The following is a 12,879-nucleotide window of genomic DNA, read 5'->3' on the forward strand; positions in this document are numbered from 1 at the left end:
TTATGCAATACTTTGTGTTTGTCTCTCACTTAAAATCTCTAAAAACATGTTAACAACAGGCTTGTAAATATGAAGATCCTTTTCATGGTTAAAATAACCATCATATAATGTAAAGTAAAAGCTTTAAACCAATTTAGAAATGTATTGTAGATGATATGAACACATTTAATTTGCAAAATGTTATACTAAAAACCGTCCACTGAAACACATTCATTTTAGGAGTGTCACTGGGGGTGCACCATTCAATCCCTCTGGGACGAGCTGGAGTGCTAGAACTAATCATCCAAAATCACTAATGCTCTTGTGTGGGTGAATGCAATCAAACACTCCTCTCAGCATTCTAGTGTAAAACTCTCTCAGAAAATAGATTCTGTTAATAAATATAAATCTTGTATCTTGTATCTCGTACAATATGTAGCTTGTAAACGGTCAACTTTCAGTTTAAAGGTATTAAAATAGTTTGTTTCCTATGTATTGCAGTGACACTCGTGTATTTAGGCTTGTGTGCTGTGAGAAGAATTTGATTGTATTCAGCTCTATTAAAAGCATCAGTTACAGTGAATAATTACTGTATAACTGACTGTTCAACTCATCCTAAAGGTATTGTATGTAGTATGAAGCTCCATCAATCCACAGACAAGTGTTTGTGGACTTTAAATGACAAATTCTGTGTGAAATTGACTTGAGTTGTAGTGAAACATTATAACGAGTATGAACTTTTTTTCTAATAGCCCACCTCTGTTTACCCCCAGCATTGTGAAATACAGCGCTTTTAGCCGATGCTCCCAACAGGTTTACAATGCTAGTAATATGGGCATAGCATTGCTTATGCAAAGAAATCACTATTTGTACACCTTAACACTCCTATTATCTTTGGGGTCAATCTGACCCCGTTTAATGTTTAAAGTCTCTGAAAATATGGTTGACATTAGTTTCGTGATTCATACTTATTGTCTTTTTTTAATTTGACAAAGGCAACACGTAAAAAGTAAAGTGTTTCAAATGTTTTAATTTCAATGTCTGTTTTTATTAAGGCTGTTTTATTTGCATAAAACATAAGAAATATCAATATTTTACACACATATTTTTGTAGTAATTATGTTAAGGTCACAATAACATTCAGTTTTATAATTTTTCTCTAAATGTCGCTTAACTTAAGGTACTTACGTAACAAAACAATACTTTTTACATATTTATATTATACTAATATAACATAATATTAATGCTAGAACATCTGGTAATTCATCAGGTAAACATAAAGTAACTGGCGAATAAACGTTTGTAACATGTTTATTTAAATGTAATCATAATTTTCTGGAGGTTTAAATTGCTGGGGTCGTATTGACCCAGAAAAAAAGAGTGTTAGTAAATATGAGGAAAGCAGGAGGGTTAACAAGCTCAAAGTAGCTCCAAACTTCATTGGTTGAATTCTGAGAGCTCTTACATTAAAAACGAGACACAAAGAACTTGTGAAAGTGCACAGATAGTTTATTAAAAACACTGTTTATACACACAGTACCTTGAGGCAGTTCTCTAGGTGCTGCCATCTTGAAATTAAGTCACGCAAAGTCGACTGATGAGCACAAACTATGAGGTAGTATAGAGAAACAGATTATAAAATAAAGTTTTTACAGAATTTTAAATGTCTGGGTCCAATGAAGTTTGGAGCTACTTTGAGCTTGTTAATGGTGTAAAAAAAAAAAAATGAAGCAATTTCTTTACATGGGCATCTCTATGCCCCTATTGCTAGCATTGTAAGCCTCCTGGTAGCATTGGCTAAAGGTTGTGTAATTTTAATCCATGTAGAGAAATGTTGCCAATAAAATAAGACTCTCTAGAACATACATATACTGTACACAAACCATTTGCCACCATGCCTAACCTGATGCCAGGCACTGGGTAGATGAGTATATATATACATCCCCCAGAGCCAGCAGTGATCTGTGTTCTTTGGTGAGATGATGATTATCCAACACTTGTTGAATGCAATCAAATCCTCAGCACAGCAATTCTACAATAAATGCAATATGTAACATTTAGTAGAAGTTTATAACGCTCTTGATTTGGGAAGAAACAATGAGTATGAGCATGTGTCCCAACACTTTTGTCCATACAGTGTATGTAGCATATAATTGCTATAATTGAGGAACTGTTCAAGATAGGCTTATCAACACGTGACGTTTTTGCAGGCGTGCTCTCTCTCTCTCTCTCTCTCACTCTCTACCTTCTTATATCAAGAGAAGCTGTGTTGTATGTAGTATGTAGCTCGATCACTCCAGAGACAAATGTCTGTGCACCCATTGCTAATGCACAAACACAGCTTCTCTAGAAGAACACACATATACAGTACACAAACCTATTGCCACCATGCGTACCCTAATGCACAGCAATGCATTACATAAAATAAATACAATTTTTAAAATCTGCTTAATGGTTACAGAGACATTTACTCCACCAAAAACAAGACACAGACACAGTGTCCCAACACTTTTGTCCATACAGTGTATATAGCATATAATTGCTATAATTGCTTGTAACTGTTTAAGATTATTACGCATATCCACATGTGACATTTTTGCAGGCATGCTCTCTCGCTCTCTCTCCTGCTCCACCCTCCTCCTTCATCACTTCAGGCTTTATACAAGAGTTTGAATAATTGCTGTGAGATTAATTTGATTGTATTCAACCCTATGAAAGCATCAGTAATACCGGGTGATTCGTTCCGGCTCTTCAACTTATTTCAAAGGTATCGTTTGTAGTATGTAGCTCTATCACTCCAGAGACAAATTTCTTTTCACCCAATGCTGACACTGATGTGCAAATACACAAACAGAGCTTTTCAAGTCCCTGATGATGACTCTCAAGAAAAATATACATATACTGTACATGAACCTATTGCCACCATGCGTACCCTAATGCAGAGCAATGCATTACATAAAATAAATACAATATTTAAAATCTAGTAGAAAGTCTTTTCTAGGCGGCTTGAAGAAACAATGCATAATCCTGTGTCCCAACGGTTTAAAAAAAGGAGGACACATTATTTTGAAGAAAAAATGCATAAGCCCATATCCCAACACTTTCGTCCATACAGTGTATATAGCATATAATTGCTATAATTGCTTTGGAACTGTTCAAGATTATTACGCATATCCGCACGTGACGTTTTTGCAGGCATGCTCTCTCTCTCTCTTTCTTCTATCGCTTTCTCACCCCCCCTTCCCTTCTCCTCCTCCTCCTGCCTCTCCCCCCCCCTCCCTCCTCTCTGTTAGAGCAGCAGCGCTGGGAGGCGGATCGGTGCGCCATCGCCCCTTTGCACACTTGCTTTGCACTCGAGGAGCAGCGCGAGCCCCAGCTAGAACCAGCTTCTCCATCCGCGGCCGGGATCAGTCCAGCTGCATGGGGCAAGAGCACCCATCACTCCTCCTCCTCCTGCTGCTGCCCTCCTCTCCAGCAGCGCCCCCCACCTCCACCACCCCTCACCCAACGCTGCTGCTACTGCTGCTACAGTTCCTCTGATTCCTCCTCCTCCTTCTTCTCCTCATCATCATCTCCTTCATCCTCCTCATCCTCTTCCAGCTCCAGCCCCCCGGTTCATGGCGCAGGGGCTCCGCGGCCGGCGCGCGCCCCGGTGTCGACAGCTCGCTTCGGAGGAACGCCGAGGAGCAGGAGGAGAGGCAGCGGCGGGAGCAGCGCAGGCAGCGGGACTGTCCTCCAGCCTCGGAGCCGCGTCCGCATTCTCCCCCAGCCCCTGATGGTGGGATCGGTGGGCTGCATGCTTCCCGGACGCTCCACGCCCCCCCATCCTCCCCACTCCTGGAGGACATTTCCCAACAGCTAGGAGACACCTATGGAATCTGGGGACCAGAATTTTAGGAAAAAGGAGAACTGAACGTTTGCGTTTTTTGCGTTTAGCTTCGCTCGAAGCTCCTGGTTCTGCTCGGTTCTAGCTCTCTGGCTCTACCTCTTATCTAACGCTTCTTCTTCTTCTTCTTCTTCTTCGAGTTTGCTCTGATTCTCTGAATCAGTATTTGATTTTGGGACACTGATGTAACAGCAGCGTACTGTTACGCTATTTATCAATACTGGAATATTCTGGGGTGCTCGATCTTTTTCGTTTTTTGAGGAGGTGCAGGCTTTGGGACTGAAAGGAAATCTCAAAATATCTTAAACTAGTCTCAAATACAGCCACCCATCCATTGATTCATTTGATTCATTTTAGTCATTGACACATTGATTCATTGATCTATTATTGATCTACGTCTTATATATCTATCTTTTGTTTTGCTTCTCTCAGTTTTAGTTTTCTGCAGGCTCCTGCTTGCTTCATTCAACCTTCTTTTTAAGGCTGGGGGTCCGTCTATCTATCTGATCTGTCTATCTGATCTCTACATCTCTAGATCTACAAGAACTCTGATTCTCTTCTTTAGCTTCTTCTTAGCTTGGTGGTCTTTCTCTCTATCTCCCTGTCCGTCTTTCTGTTTTTCAGTCAGTTTTCATAATGCTCCCAATTTGAGCTTTTGGTGATATGTGTATAATATATGTATATGAGATCTGAATTTGGTGAGAGCCTATAAATTGGGGCACACTTGGGGTGGTCGTCCTGGTGGTGTGCACGTACCGTACGTACTAAAGCCACGATCTCAGGAGCTCGGTTTATATCCATCTATATAAATATAAAGATAGACAGATGTTCTGCAGCTGCAGGTTTTATGTAGCTTTTATTTTGGGAGCATTCGTGCTTATATAAGGACGTGCAGCCTGGTGCAGAAAATTAACACATAGATATAGACACACTACTTACTGTTTATTTATAATAATAATAGTAATAGCCGAGAGACGGAAGGAAGGAAGAAAGGAAGGAAATCACTATAGCTAAATAAGCATTATAACTATATAAGAAGAAGAACAGAGAAGAAAGAAGGGAAGGTGAGAAGGCAGAAGAAAGCCCCCCAGCCGGTCAGAGGCTCGGTTAGATTTTTCTCCCCTCATCTGTCTTTCACCCAAACGCAACCATAAGGCTCCCACCGCCTCCTCTTCCTCCTCCCCCCTTCTCCTCTTCCTCTTCCTCCTCCTCCTCTTCCTCCTCCTCCTCTCCCTCCTCGCGCCTGGCGCTCTCCCGCTTCTTCCTGGGCTCGGCGTGGTCGCGCAAAATCTCCAATATTTATTTCCTGTACGTCAAGAGGAAAGGGGGTCCCCCCTTCGTGCAATGCGGGAACATGGGCGTGTTTGACCGCGGCGTTCAGATGCTGCTGACCACGGTGGGCGCCTTCGCCGCCTTCAGCCTCATGACCATCGCCGTGGGCACGGACTACTGGCTCTACTCGCGCGGAGTCTGCAAGATCAAGAGCACCAACGAGAACGAGACCAGCAAGAAGAACGAGGAAGTCATGACACACTCTGGCCTGTGGAGGACGTGCTGCCTGGAAGGTAGGAGAGAGACTACCGATCCTTCTTGTCTGTCTCTATCTCTCTCTATACCCATCTTTTTCTCAAAGCCCTTTAATATCCCCCTGTGATGACGTTTATGGTGGTGCTCCGGTCTCAACACGTGCGCACGTGTTACCGCGTCAGCTGTGAATGAATGAGTTGAATAAGTGAAGGAGTGAGTGAAGGAGTGAGTGACTCCTCTACATCCATCCATCCATCCATCCATCCAGCAGATAGACTAAACCCCAGCTTCACCCAACTTTACCCATCACCATTCCCCCATTGAGAAAGTAGCCTAACTACCTCTATCTAACCTCATTTCCTTCTCCCCCTCATTTCCTCCTCCACCCCACTATTTCCCTTTTTTGGCCTCCTTTATGCCCTGTCTTAACCCTGTTGTTATGTTCATTTTTCAGAAACAGCAATTGTTTTCCTGTTTGTTTAATTATCCAAAATATGTCTGAATCCCAAAAAATTCCTAAGAAGCAGTGTGAATGTGTCATTACTAACTCAATTGCTAATTACCTATTGCTATCATATGTGTTCCTTACCTCTAAAAAATACATGTTCAAACTTTTTTTAATGTTTACCTACTTTATTACTTTTGAAAGACCAACATATAATTTTGTTTTAGATTTAGTTTTTGCAGGGGGTGGTTGCAAATAGGTGAGATGAACTATTTTAATATTACATGTTGATTACACTAATTAAAGCAAGCAGAAGTAATTTCATACTGGAAAAACAATTTTTTCTGAATCTTCAAACTTTAAAACGGGTCAATTTGACCCAGAACATAACAGGAGGGTTAAATGTTACCTTGAATTTCTAGGTCTTCTATCGCTAATTGCACACCATTACTGTAAGTCGCTTTTGACAAAAGCTTCCGCCAAATGTAATGTAATGTAAAGTAATGAGGTGGGAGGCTGGACTTTAAGCACATCTGTACACATCTGTACAGATAAATGTCTTTTGTTTGGTGTGTTTTGGCACCCTTAGCCAACATGCGAATATTGGGCTCACATGGGTGGGTTCTCACATGGGTGGATTCGCATACAGGTGGGTTCAAATGTGGCAAACAGTATTTACATTCATTTAATTCTCAGGTAGAAGTATAGATTGTATATATAGAGTTTAACAATACTCCTGTAGAAGTTGAAGTATCAACTCAAGAATCATACTCGAGAAAGTACTGGTTTCAAAACTACTTAAAGTACATAAAGTAGTTAAAGTCAAAGTAATGTAAGGGAAAAAATGCCTTCAAGAAAAACAAAAAAAAAACAAAAGCTTAGGCAGTGCCAGAAGAGCCAGTAGTGCTTAAAAGTCAGAATGTAAAGAGTAGAAAGTACAAATAATTGGGTTAAAATGTAAGAAGTAGAAGTAAAACATTGAAAGACTGAAAAATAATTACCCGGGTAAAGTATAGATAACCAAAATTCCTACTTAAGCAACATAACCAAGTATTTGTACTTTGTTACTTGCCTCTAAATGGCTCTAAATGGCTAATTAGGTTTTACTAGGGCTTGGTATACACCTTAGCTTTGCAAATGAACTCCATTATTACAGCCCACACTAATCCCAAATTGGTCCCATCTATGCCTGTATGTTGATGCAATGTACAACCCAGATGAGGCCATGTTTAACTGCTCCTGGTAGTATCACTGACTCATTACGGAACGTGGAGCCCATGGACAAAACCTGTTACACATACTGGCTCATATGGACATGTTATCTGGGGGCTTTAAAACACTGCTTCCCAATCCTGGTCTCTTGGACATTATGGATAATGGTTATCCTGATTCTAACACACCAGGTCCAGCCCATATGAGGCCTTTATGGGTATCTTGTTCCAACTGGGAACAAGAACATTTTGTCCACAGGTTACATGTTGGCCCCACATATCGTTACTGTCCTCCATTATTGTTTAGTTTTAGTTCACTACATAATTTGAACACACTAACTGTCCCTTACAATGTGTAAAAATGTAAAAGGTAAAAAGTTTTTTTAGATAGAGTACATGTTTTTATTTTTTTTATCCTGCTTTTCTCTCCAATTTAGCTATGCTACAATCCCACCAACTCACCTGTACTCCCCCTATCACTAGCAATGCCCCAACACCAGGTTGGTGAGGATCAGCTCATGCCTCCTCCGAAACATGTGAAGTCAGCCACCACCTCTTTTTTCCGAACTACTGCTGATGTAGCATTGAACTCGGTTCCGATACATCAGCTCACAGACGCCTTGTGCTGATCAACACCACCTACCCAGAGAGAGCATGGCCAACTGTGCTCTCTCGAGGCTCCGGCAGCTGATGGCAAACTGCATGACTGGGATTCGGACCAGCAATCTTCTGATCATAGTGGCAGCATAGTCCGCTGGACCACCTGGAGCCCTTAGAGTACATGTTTTTTACTGGAGAGTGATGATATGGATACCAGTGGTCAGTGGGGGTTAAACATGGGCCCCATTTGGGTTGGACACTGTACATGGCATTTAGATGGTACTTGACCCATCTAGCCTACGTTCCACCTAAGTGAAGGCTGAGAAACCACCACTAGGGATTGGAACCCCCTTGTCTAGATCTCTGTCAGTGGTCAGTTTTTGATTATATAGATGCTTTTGGATGCTGGTGGATGTTTAAATTGGTTAACTTTAAATTGATTTTGGTGGTGGACCTATTTTTTTCCTATCTAGCATAGACATAACTTTTATGAACATCACTATATTAGTGTCTCTTTTGTGCTGAGATTTGTCTAAACTGACCAGCAATGAATGAAGTCGAAGAGGGTGCAGCAACAGATGAAGCTGGAGTCTGTAACTGTACACCTGTAGTAGAAGTAAATTGTAGGGGATTCTAATAAAGTGGGCAGTGAGTGGTAGTACAAGGTAGGTGTTTCTAATAAAGTGGCCGGTGAGTGGATGTAAAAAGTAATAAGCATGTAGTATAAAGTCCTGTATAATTTATAGAGCGTATCAACTTTCAGCACCATGGACAGCAGCAGTTCCCTACCAGTGTCTGCTATGCATGTGTTAAAAAATAAGGGGATAGGTTCACCAGTGTGTATTGTCTTATTGATGTTAATGGTAGAGATGTTTAGGCCTAGATAGTGATATCTTGTCTACGTCATTGATGACACTGTGTGCACAGATTTCAAATACTGCAGCGTTAGTTTATACACCTCATCCTGGCTGTCATGATTAATGGTTGGCCCGTCACTATAATTAATCGTCACAATAATTAATCGTCACAATAATTACATTATCATCCAATGTATAGACATAAACTGAATAATAGTTGTTATTCACAATATTGTTTTTTCAATTATGCTTTTAGTAGCAAGAAGATCCCATTAATATAAATTTAAAAATATATATTCCCTTCCCAAAGTCTGAAGTTTCTCAATAATTAAAAGCTCACTGCTCTTTAAGGTATGCTACTATAGTATCTTTATATCAAGGACATAAAAATATCCATCATTAAAGACCTAGTTTAATCACTCGCACCAGTGCATCAGTTGTGCAGTTTTATACAGGTGTATTGAACAGAGTTTGGATGTTTGGTAAAAGATTATTTTTTGTGTTTAGTGTTTTTAACACACATTTTTTAAATAAATGTACTCAGCCACATTAAGTGCCACATAAAAGCGTAGGTGGTTCTGTGAAGCAAACGGTTGTGTTTCTAGTGGAGCAAAGGTCAAAATAGACCAAATTAAATACAATAAAACGAGGGAATTGTGTTGCGATGTATTAGGCTTGCGTTTTTGCACACAATTAAAGAGTTTGCATTTTTTTAAACACTTTAAAAATAAGGCTACATTAATTAATAGTTCTCACGACAGTAAAAAACATGGTCAAATAATTAACAAAAAGACATTATTAAACATTACAAATTGTTAATGCTTAAGGAAGTTGTAAGTAATAATTAATTGAGAAATGAGTTAAAAACATATAATGAATAATAAGGTCTTAACTAGTGTCAATTAATAATAAGGTGAGACATTTTGACATTAGTAGTGTTAATAAATGTACCCTCTCTGTAAAGTGACTGTAAACCATTTCTTCTGATTATTTTTTTCCTCTCATTATTTTCATTATGATCAACTGTATTCTTTACGCACTCCACCAGCCCCTTAATTAGTGGCAATAACAACTAATACAAGCCATTAAATAATAACTTCTAGTGGTGCTTGACCCGAGCCTATATCGCCCACCTGACAGTAAAAACACAGTAAAAAACAGTAAAAACAAACAGAAAAAAGGAAAAGAACAAGAATATAACAATACAAAAACAATAAAGAATAGAAGGGAGCAAAGATATAGCCCCTGTCAAAATGTTAATGAAACGCTCTTCTAGTATTCTAGTATTATTTACAGTTATTATTACTTTATCATACACCTGGTTTGGTAAATCTATATTTAATGGTGTTACATTAGGTGAGCTGGTGATGGAAATGAACAAATACACTGGAGCGCAGTCTAGAAATGTCTCATAAGATCTCAAGTACTACTAATATTTTCTTTATAGTAAAAAAAAATCTTCCTTTTTTCCTTTTATTCATGTTTACTTAAAAGAAAATCAATAAAAACTATCTTATAGTGAATAGAGACAGTTCTATTACTTTTATTACTAACAATTGGGCTATGCCTTATCGTATCATACACAATAATATTGCCAACATCTTTTAATATTGTGAACGATATAATACCCTGAAATATTGTGCCACATCAGCCACCCCTTATTATTAGTGTGTTTTTAGCAAAAGAAAAATTCACACTGTTCTCATTTTGTATTATATATCTACTAGAGACAGATTATATCTGTCCAGTAGCATTTATTTTACTTTAATCCTGGATATGTAGAGATATTTGGAGTGCGTTATATTAGCATCATGACATTCTGGATCATTGACCTCTGTTAAAAATCGGATAAAATTCTTTTTTTTTATATATATATATATATATCTTAGTTATGGGTGTGCCATATCATATGCAATAATTAAATGTAATTTTCATTTTGTTGCAGCAGTGTAGTCTTGAAAGATTTTTTTAAATTCAGTTTTTCGTTATCGTGAAAATACCTTGATAAAAAAACCCTAATCTAACAATACATAAGCTTAAACAAGACAGGGCCTCTTTCTGGTTAGTCAAATCAAAAAGGCCATTTCTGGTTTAAAAGCTTAAAAGGGTTTCTTGTTGTGATGTTTTATGGTCTCAGTCAGGTTCCTGTCATGCCCCAGTGACCGATATTGACCCTGTGATGTGACCTTGTGAGACATATCAGGGCCTTAGATCTCACCTTCGTATTTGTTACACCCAACGAGAAGCACAGAGACTCTACTGGCTGTCTATATTGCTTCATCCTGCATCCTGCTTTACTTGAGTATAGTTCTTATACTCTCACTGACTTTGCAGATGTTCTATTTCCTCTCTCTCTCTTTGTCTTTCTGTCTCTCTGTGTCTTTGTTTCTCTCAGCAATACAGCAAATTACAGTCACATGTATCTCATGCATGTGGTAGCTTTGCTGCGCTTGACCAAATCACAGGTCACAGGTCAACACCAGAAGGTTGGTTTATGCCTTGAACATTTTTAAAGGTTGGGTTTATAGAAATATTGCAAAGCCTAGGCTGCAGAATGCTGTAATTTACAGTTTTGGAGGGAAAAAAAAATATTAGACCACTTCAAAATAATCAGTTTCTCTGATTTAACTATCTATAGGTATACGTTTGTCTAAAATTAACATTGTTGTTTTATTGTTGACAACATTTCGCCCAAATTCCAAATAAAAATATTGTCATTTAGAGCATTTTTTGCAGAAAATGAGCAATGGTCAAATTAACAAAAAAAGATGCAGAGCTTTCAGACCTAAAATAATGCAAAGAAAACAAGTTCACATTAATTTAGAAACAACAACAATACTAAAATTTTATTTAAGGAAGAGTTTCGAATCAGTTGGTAGAATTACCCAGATTTTTATTTACAGATTTCATACATGTCAGCATGCTCTCCACAAGTCTTTCACACTGCTTTTGGGTGACCTTATTTCACTCCTGGCACTAAACTTCAAGCAGTTCAGCTTTGTTTGATCAGGGTAACTACACCAAATATAGATTTCTAAACTCTTAAATCATTAGCATTGTTTATAAATGAATATTAACTTGTCTTCTTTGCATTATTTGATTTTTATTTTTATTTGTAACTTTGTAACTCAAACATATACCTATAAATAGCAGAATCAAAGAAACTGGTTATTTTGAAGTGGTCTAATAATTTTTTTTTCCAGAGCTGTATGTCTAATTGAAGTATCCTTTTCAGGATATCCACAATTCTCTGTTCAGCTACAATGGAAATATGTGAAGAAATGTAAAAGATCCGTTTTGTACCGCAAAGTCAGCACGGACAAGACGTCACCACATAAAGGCCTTATAAATACTGAATGATACTTTTACTTCGAATTAGTGCAGACTAGAGTCTACATGGCTTAGAAGGCAGAGGGTGGGTGCCAGCCCTTGGGCAACTGGTGGGACCAACCTGGAGTTGGTGGGGAGACAAAACAGTGACTGAAAGCAGAGAAGGTGTATAAAGGTTTGTCTTATTAAGACAGGTAGAAGCTGGTGATTGGTTGAGACATGAATGACATGCATTCGAGAGTCTCCTGGCAGAACTTGCGTTGCAGCGTTCACTTTTGTAGCATTGCTCACTGTTGTTTAATAGAGTTTATTTCTGTATCTGTTCGCTGATTGTCAGTCATTCTCTGTCACTAGTTTTCTGACGATGAACTCAGAGTAAAGTGGACAGTTATGTCATGAAGTCATAATGGGAAATTCACCATCATTGACTGCTACAAGGTATGTAATAGGCACTTTCTCCCCAAAGATCTCATTGAAACACCAAGCGGACAATAGGGGTGGGCAATATTATATCACATACAATATATCGTGACACAGAAATATTGTGATATTAAAAATCCATATCGTGATAATAGAGATGTTCTGTCTTAAAAGTAGTCTATTATTTACTGTGAAGCTTTAGGTGTATTTATTGTATAATTGTTTTAGTTTGCAGTTTATATGCACACACTAAATATTCTGCAATATTTTTTGCTGCATTATATATATATATATTATTTTATGCTATATTATTTATGTTGCCACATTATGATTATGCTGTTATACTATTATGCTATATTCCTGAAATTAATTAATTATTTTTCTGTTTTCCTATATCGCCAAGTATATCGTTATTGCAAAAATACCCTGAAATATCGTGATATTATTTTAGAGCCATATCGCACACCCCTAGCGGAAAACATCAAAAAATTTTGTTTACTCTTCCACATGCTTCCATTGAACCCTCTCCATCCACATCCTCATTTATCTGACCTGTGCAGGTAGACAGTGCTCTTTTCCTTCTCTCCAAATCTCTCATATGTCGGCTTACTTCATAACCATTTC

General features: G+C 38.4%; 1 protein-coding gene across 1 annotated transcript in view; it reads left to right on the top strand.

Annotated features, from left to right (window-relative positions):
- The first annotated feature begins 3,316 nt into the window (after positions 1-3,316).
- The window catches only part of cacng2a (calcium channel, voltage-dependent, gamma subunit 2a), a 119,937-nt gene continuing 110,374 nt past the window's right edge, over positions 3,317-12,879 (top strand). Inside the window, exon 1 of the mRNA XM_022672063.2 lies at positions 3,317-5,430. Coding sequence (XP_022527784.1) covers positions 5,220-5,430 — 211 coding nt within the window. The 5' untranslated portion in view covers positions 3,317-5,219. The remainder of the gene's footprint in view (positions 5,431-12,879) is intronic.

Source organism: Astyanax mexicanus, chromosome 19 (genome assembly GCF_023375975.1).
Source record: "Astyanax mexicanus isolate ESR-SI-001 chromosome 19, AstMex3_surface, whole genome shotgun sequence".
Taxonomy (NCBI): Eukaryota; Metazoa; Chordata; class Actinopteri; order Characiformes; family Acestrorhamphidae; genus Astyanax; species Astyanax mexicanus.